The 15,927-nt window shown below is 35.3% G+C and overlaps 1 protein-coding gene across 1 annotated transcript in view; it reads left to right on the forward strand.

Moving 5' to 3' along the window:
- LOC142349101 (uncharacterized) overlaps positions 1-15,927 on the forward strand; it is a 46,519-nt gene that overhangs the window by 12,622 nt on the left and 17,970 nt on the right. The window contains exons 2-3 of the mRNA XM_075400544.1: positions 11,127-11,424; positions 15,276-15,503. Of these exons, the coding sequence (XP_075256659.1) occupies positions 11,127-11,424; positions 15,276-15,503 (526 nt within the window). The remainder of the gene's footprint in view (positions 1-11,126; positions 11,425-15,275; positions 15,504-15,927) is intronic.

The following is a 15,927-nucleotide window of genomic DNA, read 5'->3' on the forward strand; positions in this document are numbered from 1 at the left end:
CGGTGTTAGTGTGGCTTTGGAAGGAGAATTTAGTCAAAGGACTGTTGAGTTTATTCATCTGACTTGTCATTAGATTATTATAAAATGTGTCACAATTATTTTTATCTATACCATATTCTAGGGTTAACTCTGGTATAGTTTCAGTAGCTGGGTAGTACTCGACTAGGTGATTTCTATGAGCGACCTTCCTGGTGGCCGGGTTGCTATCTAAAGTTAATTCATAGTTAACATTGGTTAGTTTTTTTTCTACAGTATAAGGTCCTGATCTTAGTTCATGTATTTTTTTTGACTTTCCTAACTCAATTTGATGGTTTTCCATTAGAACTTTTTGTCCAACCTCAAGCGGTTTGCCTAATTTGTGTTTGTTTCTATGTTTATGTGCGCGGTTATTGTTTTCTAAGCTCTTTTTATAAGCGTTATTGTATATTTGTTTGAATTGGTTTTCTCGCATAAGCAACGAATTGTTAAAAGTCAGTTTTAGAAGTTTGTCAATTTCGGTGTTTTTTGAAGTTTGCAAAGTATGTCTGTGGAGAGGCAGGTCTTTGCAAAACTCGGAAGAGCATGTGAGTTGTGATTTTCGTAGGAGTTCTAACTTAAGTGACAGAGGTATCTGTGGTTTTTGTCCGAACACAATTTCATAAGGTGAGATTCCAGTACTAGCATTTGGAACCGTGTTATGAGAAAAAGCAAATTTTGGTGCCAGTTCATCCCATTTACCTCGAGCTTGTTCTAAAAAAATTCGGAAATGTGCTCCTGGATGTTTGTTTTGGATCTCGACTTTACCATTAGTCCAAGGCGCATAAGCAGTTCGAGGTGCGGGTGTTATACCTAATTCATGAATGTAACTCGCAAAATCTTGGTTCATGAATGCCGAACCCTTATCATAAACAAGTTTTTGTGGTATTCCAAAAGACAAGATGAACTTTTCTAAAGCTCTTATGGTGTCTACTGCGTCTGTGGAATGTACAGGGTATACTTGTATGAAACGCGAAAATGAATCGACGATTATTAAACAATGGTGTTTACCGTTCGATGGAGGATTTAAAGGTCCTTTGTGATCAATATGGACCGTATGAAAGGGGAATGGGACTGTATCAGTCCACTTTTCGAGGGCTGCCTCGTGGATGTCTCTCCGTTTTTGTTTAATTTTTTGGCATTCAAGGCAATCAGCAATTAGGTTTTCAATCCATTTATACATTCCGGGCCAATAAAAAAATCGTTTTACACTAGCAAGTGTTTTATCTAAACCTACATGACCTGACAGTTCACAATGAGCTAGCTGAAAAACTTTAAAGAACAATGACAGTGGTACACAAATTTTTAAGTATTCAATATCTGGTTCGTCTTTTTGTTCGTGAATACATAAGATGTTATCTACAAAACTCAGTTTCTCAAAGTTATTAATGTACGACATTATGGTCTTAGATTGTCTGAATTCAATTTTCTTTTCATCTTTGTTATTGTTCGTCCTTATATGGCGAATTTGTTGTATCACTGGATCTTTAAATTGTTCATGACAAATTACCGATGTATTTAAATCAACTGCTTTAGAGAAGATTGTCAGTTTATCGATGAGTTCTCTTGCATCTTGTATATTTGTATGTTCGGGAAATTTTTTTGCTAATTCGGTTTTGTCTATACAAGTGCTATTTTTCACGAGAAAAACTTTATCGTATTCTAGAGGGAATCTGTACTCCGAGTCTGTGGCATTAGTTTGATCAATGTAGAGTTTGTCAAAATTTAATTCCGGTGACTGGTTCTCATTGAACAATTCAAATTCCGAAATTGGGTCAAAATTTTGTTCGGTTATCCCTTCATCAGGGTAGGAATCAATTTCTGTATAATGATCAGACGTTTCGTCTTCCTCCTGTTCTGATACAGGGGTTATTTCATGTTTGTGGTGACGCCTATAGTGGTTAATTGATGAACCATACGAGAAATCTTCCGAAATATTGTTTATTGAGCAAAGTCTGTTTTGATTATTGTCGTACTTTTGCTTTACCATTTTGTCATTTTTGAAAATGAATTTGTCGATACCCGTTATGCTTTGTTTTAGGATTGGCAAAAAATCATCTGCTGGTCCCTTTTCATTATCACGCAAAATGAAGTATTTTTCCTCGTTGCCATGCTCGTCGTAAAAACTAATGTCTTTTGGTATCTTTTTGTGTTTAAGTTGATACTTGTCCAGATCTTTAAGTTTTACGTTGCGACTTAGGATGTCGGGAAAAGCTAAGTTTTTTCCTTCAGTCCAAATAATTTTCAAGTTCTGGAATTGAGAAATTACTAATTGGTATCTAAAAAACCTGTGAGAGAGTTTTCCTCTTCTACCCCATAGATACATTAAAGGCTTATGGTCTGTGTACACATATACGGGATGGGGAGAACCAATTAGGTGATGCTCATAAGTTTGTAATGCCGATATTACACCGCAAAGTTAGCGTGCTGTGGTACTCATTTTTTATTCCTCTTTAGTGTAAATTCTAGAATTAAAAGACACTATTCGTTTCCCTTCTGGAAATTCTTGAACGAGAATTGAGCCTACTCCTATAGAAGAAGCGTCTACATTAACGTGGAAAAGGTGTTTAGTATCAGGTATTGCTAAAATAGTATCTTCGCTAATTCTGTTTTCAATGTCGTTAAACAGTTTTTCGTGTTCCGTTGTCCAAACAAATTTAGTTTCTGTGCGGGTTAAGTCATAGAATGGTTTGCAGTCAACATGCAAATTTTTGATGTACATGCTGTAGAATCCTAAACAACCTATAACTCTCATGACGTCACGTTTGTTTTCGGGCGACTTGAGTGCTTTCAAATCTGCTACTCGCTTCCTGACTGGTTGTATCCCATCTTTACCTACTACGTGTCCCAAGAACTGTACTTTCCTAAGGAAAAATTTAGTCTTTTCAGGTAGAGCTTTCAATCCTGATTTCCTGATTTCCTTAAAAGTTCATGGTGTTTGTCAATTATTTCAAACATTTCGGTTTCATCCTGCGCTTGCATGATGGTGTCATCAATGTAGGTTATAGCTTGTTTTTTTTCTAATTAATGGTGCAAAATGGATAGTCATTATACGACTGAAGAAGTTAGGTAGACCGCATAGACCATAAAATTTGCGTTCAAATGTGTATTGCATTCCACCAATTACAAAACTTACCAGTTGTTTGGTTTCCTCAGTTAAAGGAACTTGGTTATAAGCTGAACAGAGATCACTGGTTTTGAAGAAATTACCTTTAAGTCTAGTTAATAGGCTTCCGATTGGCTCTAGTGGCCATGAATATCGACTAAGATCTGTTATTGAATTCAAATATCGGGCATCTATAACCAGTTTTACTGTGTTCCCCTTGGGTAGGATTATGATTGGATTAATAAATTCTGATCCCATTTCTTTATCATTACCCATTTCCCGGATTATACCTGTTTTACACAGTTGTTCCAAAAGCTTTTCTAGTTTTTCTTGATAATGTAATGGTACTTTGGAAGGTCTCTATTTGGTTAAAGTTGAATTTGGTAAAAGTTTGACATGAAATTTTTGCTTTATCTTTCCCACATCGTATTTGTGTTGAAGATAAACGTCCTTATTTTTAGTCTGAGTTTTCAATAATTTGTCTAAGTTTTCGTCATTGATTTCAGCTTGACTGAAATCAAATTTTTTGAGAAACGGTTGATCGGTTTTGTCAAATCTGTTAAGTTTTTCTTTGGGAAGTTCAACGGGTCTGATGTTTTCATCAGTTGTTTCTAATTGTGGCCTAAGATTCTTGAGGTCGTCGCTAAAGTCTGTTTCTAATTCGTAGTTGTTGGTAAAATCTTGTTGCCTTTTTCGCTTTTCTGTTTTCTTTTGTTTTTCCGGAGTTTTGCTTGCAAAGAAATTTTGAATTTTTGAAATTTTTGGACCTTGTTTTTCACTAACATGGAATATTTGATCCCAATTAGTGTCACTATTCATTAGGTGGTTTATGAATGCAACGTTGTCAACCACAGAAAATTCTGGGTCTTGTCTAATTTTAATGTCTAATAAAGTGTGCCCAATAGGACCCTTTTGGATGACAACCTTGTTGTTTTGAGAATTGTTCAGCATTATTGGTAATTCCTTTTCTTTTCTAAAACACTGAACGTTGTAAGTATAAATTTCTTGAGCTTGCAGTTCACTTCCAATTACGAAGGAGGTTCCCTTTCTTAAGAATTCATTCGGAGGTCTAATTGATATTACTCGAGTTGATTTTGGTGCTAATGGTAGTTGCTGCTCGAGAGTTACAATTTTGTAAGCGCTAATGTATGGATAGCTTTTCGTTTGGTATCTAGATAATGTGACGGCTACTTCAGGGTAAGTTTTTAAATCAATTTTTGGAGTGGTTAGGTCAATAGATTTTACTGTAGATTCAAGGAAATCCATTCCCAACAAATTCGTCTTGCAACCATCTTTGGCTGAAACCCAAGTGCTAACTTCCACTTGATACTTTCCTTCAATGTCGAAAGAGGTTTTGAAAGTAATTTGACCTAGAAGTTTCAGTTTCTCAGCATTAACCGCTAAAGTATGATTTTTTGAAGCTTTCATCTCAATGTGTTGTAATTTACATTGTTCAAGATAAGTGTGGTAATTAATTATAGAGCTTGATGCTCTTGTGTCCAATAAAAACTGTGTTTCTAAGCCGTTATTTTTATTTTTGTCTCCGACGGATTGGTATAAATTAATATAAATATGTGAGTAACTTGCTTTGTTATCAGTAGTGTTTATGAACGGTGACCTGTCTAGTTTAAATACTCATCGTTGTGATTCTCATTATTGTAATAGTCTCTGGAAGTTTCACTGGTAAAGTGAACTCGAGGGCTTCGCCCTTCACTGTTATCTCTTGAATGAGTATTATTGTTTTGTCTATTAGGTGTCCTATCCCGGTCATGGTCTCTACTTCTATCACGATATCGGTTATCTGATCTTGGAGGACCGTTGCTTAGTCTATCCCTACTATTTTGCCTATTGTTATCTCTGTAAGAGTTGTTTCGATGGTTATTTTGTCGTTCCTGTGATCGGCTATCGTAAGAAGATGATCGGTAATTGTTTGAAGAGTTTGATGGGTACGGTGATCGATGTCGGTAGTCTGATTTAGAGTTGTTTTTATAATTGAATTGATTTTGGTCATAACTATTTCTCTGTGTGTCCCTAGAATTTCGATTGTCATAATTGTTTGATTTGTAGTTTTGTTGACCTGGTGAATGGCTCCTACTACTTTTATAATTATCTGTGAATTTTTCTCGTTGTTGAGGTGGGTTTCGGTTTTTAAAGTCCTTGTACTTAAAGCAGAAAGCTATTGTGTGACATGAACGTTTGCAAAACTTGCAGAATCTAGTCTGGTTTTGTTTGAATCTGGGATTGTCGTTGTTGTATGTGGCGTTTATTTTATGATCTTTCATTAGATTTGCAATTTCTGTGAGTTGGTTTTTTAACCCTTCTATTTCTATTTTATTGTCGATACTACTTGAGGCAGTACCCGTGAATTCACTGCTAACAGAAAAACTTAAGTCTTTAGTTGCTACATGATCCTGTAATTGTTGCCAAGTTGTAGCTGGGTTTTCTATTAACCGCTGATGTGCCTTTTGCTTGAGTGCAGGTGGCGTTAATCCACTTACAAAGTACTCCATACACTTAGCGTTACGCTGGTCGTTGTTAAAATCTGGATCTGGCCATCCTTTTTCAAATGCTTTTGTTACTCGGTGTGTATTGCTTTTTATCAATTCATCTGGTTGCCTTTTAATACTCTCGACTTCAATTCTTTTCCTATACTTGTCTTTTGCATCAGTAAAACGGGCAATGAACTGATATCTAACTTCGTTCCATGCTAAACCTGGTGCTAAGGTTTCAAACCATTGGGCTGCGGGCCCACGCAAAACCGAACCAAACAACGCTTTTTGTCTAGCGTCGTATGCTGCTTGCAAGCCAGCATCCGCAGGATCTCTTGTTCCTAGTGAGAATTGGATTTTTCTTTGTATTAAACTAAAGAATTCCTGGGCATCTTCAGATGGATCTAAACCTGTAAATTTCTCTAACGCTATGTCGGGGTACGCAACAACGTTCGCTGTCATGTTTTATTTTAGTGTACGAAAAGAATATTTTATACGAAAGTATTATTAGTTTGGGTAATTAGTGTAGAAAATTTTTTTGTTATAACAATTAAGTAATAAAACGCTAATACTAAAGTAGAAAGTTGAACTGTTTGTTTTGTAATATGAATTTTATTTGTTTAGGACCGTTTAATGATTGTATTTTAAATTCAAAGTTTTTGCCGTTATCAGTGCTAAAAATTTCAACCCAAGAGTAAATATCGGTTTGCTCAACGGTAAAATTTAATAACCAAGGATAAGTGCTTTCAGAGTGTTTAAATTCAACAGAGTATTGGTGAAATCTGTTTATTTTTGAAAATCTAATTTGTGTGACAAATTCTGTTTTTATAAGTAATTTAACTCTATCTGGTAAACTCGGATCGTCAGGAGAAACGTTGATGTATTTGGGTTTAGTGATTTGTAAGATTTGTAAACCAAACGGGGAAATTTTATTTTGGTGGCTCATCCACACAAAAGATGATAACGTTTATGCTAATTCTATCACACTGTTCTGATTTCTTAGAGCACACAAAAGTTCCTTGAAGTTTGGGTCGGTCCACTTGTAAGTTATGTAGATTTCAGTCTCTGATTCGCTAGAAGAGTGATGGTAAATGCATAAAAAGTTTCTGTTCTGATCAGTTAAATAATATGAAACTTTGCTTATTTTGTTATGTACTTTAATACTTATATTTAAATCTTCAACGTTTACTTTAATATATGACATATAAATAACATAGAAAAATTGTTTTTGTTGTTTTCTTATTGTACTTTTGTATGAAATTACACAGAAGACAGTATAAAAACGTTTAGTACGGGATGTTTAGTACGTCAGTAGTAGTATTTTTGTAGCTATTATTGTGTTTAAATATTGTTTCTAAAGTGCTTGAATCTGTTAATGACCGTATTTTAACATGAGACAACAACTTTTCTATGATAATTTTGTGAATAAATTGGGTTAAAAAGGCTAATTTACGATCTTTTAATTAATTATTGGCTAAATTTTCTGCGGGAATCTCGATCACACTGTTTTTAGATATTAACAAAGTTAGTAAATTCTGAAAATTAGGGTTCTCAGATGCATAAGTTATATAAAGATTAGCTGGGGAATTATGCTCAAACACCTAGAAAATAGCTACAAAGGTAATTCCGTCAGTAATAAATCGTGTTATTTTACCTTTTCTAGTGTTTTCTATTGCTGTTAGATTAAGATGTTCTACAATAACTATTCCAGAGTGGTCCATGCACTGTTTAAAACCTCTATTGGTGAAATTGTACTTGTGAAACCGGTTAAAATGGGGGAATTCTCATCAATTTATGTTATTTTCAGGCTACAAATCTATGTTGGGGGATAAAATTTAGATTAAAACCCGTTATTCTTTGTTAAATTAGGGCCTTATTGAGATTTATGTGGTCAAAACTTGGTTAATATTTACTAATTTTGTGTAAGAATGACGTTAATATGGCTATTTTCTTGAGTAATATTGGTTAAAATTGGATGAGAATGATGTTTTTAAGGCTTACATGTGCTTAGTATCCGTTAAATTATGATAAAAGTGACGTTAATTTTGTTAAAATCTGGTTAGTTTTTGAGGACTCAAGTCAAAATAATGTTTATTTGGTTAAAATTTGATTACTATTACCCCACCCGGGACAAAAAATTGATAAAACAGAGTGAATATTCAACTAAGGAAGGCTTATATTTAACCAAAATTGGGTTAGTTAAAGTGAAAATGCAACAATGTGTGCTTAAATGTGTAGAAAGTTAGATATAAATTACACTAAACACGTATTGGGGGGATGAATTTTGGTCAAATTTACGTTAAATTGTTTGAAAATGCTATATTTTGGTCAAAAATTTAGTAAAAATTAGACATTTGTTACTCTAAATATGATTTGGGGGGATGATTTTTGGTTAAAAATTGGCTATTTAGTGTGAAAATTCTAAAATTCTACTGTGAAGTTGGTGAAAATTGGCTAAAATTTGGTTTAATTAGGTTTTGGGGCGGTGAAATTTGGATAGATTTTGGTTATTTGGAGTGTATATGCTACAATTTAATCAAAAATTTGGTCCAAATCGCGTCAGAAATAGTCTAAACAAGTTTTGGGGGGATAAATTCTGTATAAATTCCGATTATTTTGAGTGAAAATACTAAAATTTAACCATAAATTTGGTCAAAATTGGGTTAGAAATAGACTAAACATGTTATGCGGGGATGAATTTTGTATAACTTTCAATTATTTAGAGTGAAAATACTAAAATTCAACCATAAATTTGGTGAAAATTGGGTTAAAATCAAATTAAATATGTTTTGGGGGGATAAAATTTGGTTGAATTTTGGTTATTTAAAGTGTAAATACTAAAATTTAACCATAAATTTGATAAAAATTGGGTGAAAATTAGGCTAAATAGGTTTTGGGGGAATGATTTTTGGTTAAATTTCGACTATAAAATGTGAAAGTACTTCAATTGTTATATAAATAAACTAAAAATTGGACATAGATTACCCCCACCCGGGTCAAAACAATTTTACAAGAGCAAAGAATCAGTTGCCTGTTACTATTTTAATGTAAATTTACAGTATTTCGGCCGTAAATTTGATATAAATTACTCTACTTGTTTGTCTATTAGTGTGTTTTCACTTCTGTGGTAGTGGTTATTTTACTATTTTAATCCGATCGGATAGAAAAACAAAAATTCAGGCGTGATTCTTTCCTCTGGGTGCACCAGTTATCAAATTTGGCTGGGCTGCTACAGATCACACAATACGTGATCTCTTTATGTATGCCAGTCAAACTTGACAAAAGATATAACAAATCGAAGGCAAAGATATATGCCTCAGACCTGTCTGTGCTATAAGTCTCAATTTAAAATAGTTGGGGGGCTGAAAGTGTTTAATTTATAAAAGAGTAAATATAGAATTACAGTTTGCTAATTACCAGTTATGTAGTGGTGAAATCAAGATGAGCTGCAAGGCGATCGTTCGGATGTATAGTTGTTCAATTCGTGACGGCAAAAAAAAACAGAAATAGATATTTAGGTTCTTTAAACAAATTAAATCAATTATTTTCTTGTTGAAATATTCAAGTTATTTATTGAAAAAAGGAAAGCAGTTGTCTGCTGCTGATCTCTAGAAATTGTTTCTGTCTCTCTAATTTTATTCCGTCCCACTTCGCTGAGAGAAACAATAAATTCCTCTCAGCTCCTTTTGGGCCGCAGGGAGCGAATCACAAACTCACGTTCATAGTGAGGTGCTTCCTAATTTTCCTATTGGCCGAGAATGCAAGAGAATTAACTCTCTTTTATCTCACGGGAAAATTATTGAAACTCCAAAAAATAATAAAAATCTAAAAAGCTGAGAGCATCAATTATTGAGTTCGTAGGCGCCTGTTTTCTGCTTTTCCCCTCTTCTAAAATCGCAACAGTTATGGTTTTCTTGGGGGCTTTTTATGAGACTCTATTGTCTTTTCCCCTGAAGCAATCTGCTTCATCTTTATTGAACTTGGGGGGAAAGATCTGCATTGCAACTGTCAAAAGCAGAAGTAATTTAAATCAAATGAAACTGTGGTTTTACAGGCCGCCTACGTTCAACAACGTACATTTTCTGTCCTGGATATAAGCGAGGAGATCCAGGCCTAAAGTTGTGTTATTTAAATAAGTCGAACTGAGTTGTTTAAATACTTGTGTACTGGTAGTCTTAACAAGCGTTAGTTTATTTAGCGCGCGGCGAAAGAATGGTTAATTAGCGCCTAATTACGTTCGCTCTAATGCGGGATTAATTATCCGTTCATTTGTAGCGGCTCTCGTAATACTACATTAACCACTTTAACCTTGTTAATTAAAGGTTACGTGACTCTGCTTGAAGTCACTGAGAACTCTGGCGCTTATCGAGAACCGCGAAGCGGTTCGAGATATCATGTCAGAATTCCGAAGTGACTTCTACAGAGTCACTTAACCGTGCTTAAAACACTCACGTGCACATTTTAAAATGCCAAAAGTCTGCAGTGCAGGAAGTCAAATTGTCAGGAGTTGCTATTTAGCCAGAAGTTTGAATTCCATTGACTTTCGTCATTTTAAAACGTGCGCGTTTCGTGTTTTAAGCATGGTTAAGTGACTCTGCAGAAGTCACTTCGAAATTCTGACTTATTTTCTCGAACCGCTTCGCGGTTCTCGATAAACGCCAGAAGTTCTCTGTGACTTCAAGCAGAGTCACTTAGCCATTACTTAAAACACGAAACGCGCACCTTTTAAAATGACGAAAGTGAACGGAAGTCAACTTTTGGCTCAGTATCAACTTCTGGCATTATAACTTGTGGCACTGCAGACTTTCGTATTTAAAAGTTGGCAGTAAAGTGTTTTAGCTACAATAACGATCTTTGGACTCAAATTGTACCAAAATTTGACAATAAATGTAGTTCAAGTTAATATGAAGCACTGCTATATCTTTTATGTCCCCCCCACCCGTTTTTAACCCCACGCCTCCATAAAACAGGTTAGAAAACAGGATACAAATATTGGCACGTGCAAATAAGGGGGGTTGGGTGTGAAGAAACTAATTAAAACAGAATTGATCCGCTTTGCTTCGCTCTGAAGCAGACAGCAATGGAGCCTCTAGTGTCAGATTTTGGACTTGCAAGTTCGCATTTCAAGCAAGGCGACTCAAGCTTGCGTGACTCCTGAAATTCTGGCATGCATCTTGAACTGCTACGCTGTTTTCGATTAATGCCAGATTTTCTCAGTGATTTCATCAAAGTCACACAACGGTCACATCAGGATTTATTTGAGCTTTTTTTCCAAAAGTTTGAATTAAATCGAGTGTATGCGGGTGGATGCTCATGGGGGTTCTTAACTCAGCAAACTGATTAATTTTATAAAATTTGTAACTGGTATTTGAAATTAGTTTTTCTACCATATATTAATAAGACAGGGTAAGAATTTTACCTAAATTTGAGTACAAACGGTCACTCAGAAATTCAGTACCGGTTCTGTGGTGATAAGCTTGTTAAAAAAATGAACAAATTTATCCAATCTTGTTCAGGTCTAACCCATTTGGAGACATTCGGCCTGGCTCTCGGCTAACAGGCGCAAGGCTAATGACCCGAATAGCGAACAACACGAAATCATGTGCCCATCAATGTACCCAGCACCCCTACTGCATTTCATTCAACTTGTGCTCGAAAAGAATTTGTGAACTGAACAGCCACACAGTGTATAGTGCAGTAGCTCATGATAATATAATTCTGACACAGAAAAAAGACTGTGTATACAAAGGAATGCAGGCGCAGCAACTGCCCCATTGCTTTGACGGCGAACAGAGTGTTTTCAAGTCTGTACAGGTGAGTTAGTAGCTTATCTTAAAGACAGACTGACAGACAGGTCGTTAAACTGACAGTGCCACAGACTGAGAATAGCAGTTACTATTCAACTGCTAATTATAATCTGATTGATAATCTGATTAATCCGACTAATCCTCTGATCAGACCGTAGTGCGACCATTGTCCAGACCATCGTACGACTCAAGCGTTTCCCAGATCATGCATTTTAGGTCGCACCACGCCACCGGTGTGCAACCCAAATGGTCTGATCAGAGCACACTACTTAGGGTCTAGGGTCGCACACTTAAACCTGGGTACACATCTTTTATTCAAAAATTTCTGGATAAAAGATTTTTCTTATTTTCTTTGTTGCCTCTAAGTTTATTGAAAGCCCGATCAATTTGCTCATAAAAAGTTGAAAAGGTTACAGGAAAACATGATTTGAACACATGCAAGAACAGTGAACAGCAACCAACAAGGGACTCTGGGGCAAAAATGTCCGCCAACGGGATACAATAGTTTGAGGACGCTGACGAAACTTGGGTCCACATTTTGTATCAAGTCAACTAATAACGTCACTCAATTAATAATAATAATTTCGGTTTCTGCGCAAGCGCAGCGGAACACCATTAGGCCTACAGTAGCCTGTTTTCAGCTGCCCTTTTTCTTATTATTCCCGACATTTCAGACTGATGTTTTCATGAGCAGCATTGCTCTTTTTTGGTGACTATAGCCACTTCTTTTTGCGTCTGAAATTTTCACGTGGTACCATCATTGCCACCAACATTGGTCAGGCTATGGTTAACCTGAAGCTATGGTTAAGTAAGAGCTCATCCTCACACAGGCAGCTTCACGGAGGCAGGGGATTGAACCACACACCTTACCTCTCGGCTATCACGCCACATGTGTCTTTTTCTTTGTCTTTTTTCTTTGTCTTTTTCTTCAATGAATGCAACCCACCAAGTTATGATATACGTTAAAGAACAAAGCTTATTTAAAACAATGGATAATTTCCTGCTTGATAAAACTCAACAGATAACAACAGATGACAACAACAACATTCGTTGTTGTCAACAAGCAGGAAATTATCCATTGTTTAACAATAGCATCGTTTTTTAAGTCACAACCTGCTTTTTTTATCTATTTGTGACACATTAAAAAAAACACCAGTTTGAGTAGAGTGACTGTCCGAAGTATTTTCAAGCGTTTAAAAAACAGATGCATATCAGAATAATATTGCATCATAGACCGATCTTGCCGTCGCTGAGTTTGTCATGCCCAGTGCAGAAAATACATCATTGAAATTTCCTCAATTCTAGAAAATGATGGTTTCTACCTATCACTTTGTAATTTGACAGTGAGTCTTCTGGTGTAAGCATCTTCACAACCAGACAAATTTTCAGAATTTAAAATTTTTAAACAAATATTCAGCAGAGAGCTATACAACTCTAGCTATTGAAATTGCCCAAGAGAGCACAAATTTTTTTTGTGTTGAAACGAGAAAGCAACAGGATAACTGACTTTTTAAAAACATTTAACATGGTGATAAGAAATTTTAAGCGTGTACTGGATTTTAAAAGAAACACAGCAATGACAAGGAAATTTTTTGACCACTGTTGCTATGATGGTTTTATCTTTGACTGTTATCGTCAATGTGCGACACCCGTTGTGATACATCATACTTGTAAACCCATGAAAAGACCCACCATCAATAAACTTAAAATTCATCGACTATATCTGGCGTTGGGGAAGTGTGAAAGAGAAAGTGACTGGTGTGTGAGAACCGGGTGGCGCTCACCTGACGAAAACTGGTTTTATTCTAAATTGGTGTACATGTCATTTTTTTACTCAGGATGTCGTCAACAGGCGATTGTTTTCTAACAGATAAGCCTGATGGGCTATTTCAAATTCATATCCCAATCTGTGAAGTAAGTCCTACTTTACCGGTCTACGGAAATACTTATTTCACTTTTTTGCTAATCCAATTTGAACAGTGCAAAAACAACAACAGGTTAAAACTCCTTTTTCGAAGGACAATTTGAAATATCTCTTGTATTATTTTTCTATTATTCAGAGTTGAAAAAAGACTTTCAATGCGGTTGAAAAATGACTTTTAAAGATGCCGAAAACTACAGTTTGGAGTATATATTTTCACAGAATGGATGCTGACGTCTTGAAGATTAACACGAACTCTGTCTGGCACGCAAAATTTTTCTTCTTGTTTGTTTCTTGGAACGTTCATAATTGCACTTTTTTAAACTGATATAGGGCAAACAGAAGCCCTGATTAGCCATTTGATATTAAATCGCATAAAGCGGCTTTGTGTCGACAAAAATGAATGATTAGACTTCTCAGGAGTAACAGTAAATCCAAAGGCAAAATTTTAGAACATTCAAAAATAGATTAAAATTATAGATCATAATTTCATTTTGGAAGAAGTAGAAACCCAAAAATTAGATTCCAATGAGGTACCAAGGAGACGTCATATCAAGCATTGTACGTATAAAAATTAACTTGGCATCAATAAAAACACATCTCATAGTAAAATATAGAGATCATGTAGAGGTAACTTTGCTGAAATCTCTCAGACAGAGATCTTTTTTAGGTTCTTCAAACAGTAGCAAAAACCAAACACAAGGTACTGAATGAAAGGTGAATCATTAGAGTAGGAAAATCCAGCAACGAGAGATTGCATAATCAAGGAAAGCGAAAGAGTTCAATTAATATAAAGTAGCTCCTAATGGGGAGTAGGAGAACACCTCTTGCAAAGAAAAAACGAAATTTCTATCAAAGACAAAACTGATTTGAAGCAAGAAAAACATAAGCGGAATTTTTTGTCCAGAACGAGGTTTGGGACAAAACCAAATTGTTTGTCTGATACGCAGTCACTGGATTTTCGCCTTCAAAATGGAATGTCTTTCGAATGTGAAAGAAGAGAAGCGAGATTGGTAATAGTTTTTTCAGTTGCTTTTAAGGTTGATATTATAGTGCAGCTTAGTCTCTGATTTTAGACATCTCAGTCCTTATATATCGCTGTAGGCTTAGCTTAACGACTCATCAGTAGTCCGTATGATAACTAAACGCTTTTAAAAACTTTGTAAAAATTAAGGAACTATTTTCTCACGACACTTTTTTATTGAAATATTTAATTTGACAGGAGGCGTAAATTATTACATAACAAGAGGGAATTTTTAAGTACCACAGCAAAAAAGGTTACCGAGTTTTGATTATAGTAGTTTGAAAATCCTGTCACGTAATCAGAGAAGTTACTAACCAAAATAAATGTTTGATGGAGAGATGTTAACAATTACTCAGTTGACTAGCATATGTACTGATTTTGAAAAATTGTGGATTAAAATTCCCATCGAATTGGCACTTGATTCAACAATGTTTTTTTTTCAACTAAAAAGGTATTAGAAAGTTTCGAGTTTCTACAGAAAATCCCCGGAAAAAAAACTAAAGTCCGACCTGGATGTCATTTTAAATTTTGTTCTGCTGACTATACCACGAGAAAGATTTGAAGATACTTTAGTGGACAAAAGTTTAATATTAAGGACGAAGAACAGCCTTATAAATTTTGTAAAAAACAGTAAATTTTTAAATATCGTTTGAGTCTAAAGATATTTTCACTTTTAAACATTTAATTTTCAGTGATTTGAAAATGCGCTGAATTTATCTAAGACACCTGCTGAAAATGTCACCCATCCAATTTTTAAGACACCTGCTGAAACTTAAAAATTTTTACATAAGTTTAGCTCACATTTCAGCGCATTCAGCGGATTTCTTAGACCTATCTTTTTAGTAGATTTTAGTTAAACTATACAGGCGCCCCCGCTTGTTTTCAGTTTATAAGCGTAGCGTTCAATTGTTAGGACGATTACACCCCAGGACTCTGTAAAATCAACACAAAAAGACGAGATGGAATTGAAGTGGTGGAATTGGAGGTCACTGACACATCGACAGAGTTCAAACGGGTCTATAGGACAAAAATATGTTATGGACCATTTCATGGGGGGCTGCCATGTCCTGGGGGACATCAACCTCTAGAGTGGTACAAATGGACAATCAACAGTGACAAGAGAACTTGGTGGGAATCAGTGGTAAGTTGACAGGTCTTGACAAGCCTCTTTGTGGATCCTTCCAAGATCTTGAAAGTGATCAGGTGGGTTTTCGCACTGGGTTCTCATTCAGCCTGATTCAATCGAAGTGTTTTAAAAAACTTCTACCCTAGACCAGATTTTTTTTTAAACTGGAGAGAAACAAAAAAGGCAAAAACTTTCATTTTTTTAATCTTTGGTATCGTCCGTGTGTTTGGTTTTAAAGAAAGAAACTCTAAGTAACTTTGGCTTCAGACAACAATAAAACATGAGAAAACTTCTTATTTAATTGTTTCTCATGATAACATTGACACTCAGTTAATTTTTATTAATGAACTGAATCCCAATCAATGTTCATTACGTCTGTTACATTTAACAATTTCAAAACGAAGAACTTCCTACGAATAAACGTTTGACCACATTACAA

This window comes from Convolutriloba macropyga, chromosome 1 (assembly GCF_964194025.1).
Source record: "Convolutriloba macropyga chromosome 1, txConMacr16.3, whole genome shotgun sequence".
NCBI lineage: Eukaryota > Metazoa > Xenacoelomorpha > Acoela > Convolutidae > Convolutriloba > Convolutriloba macropyga.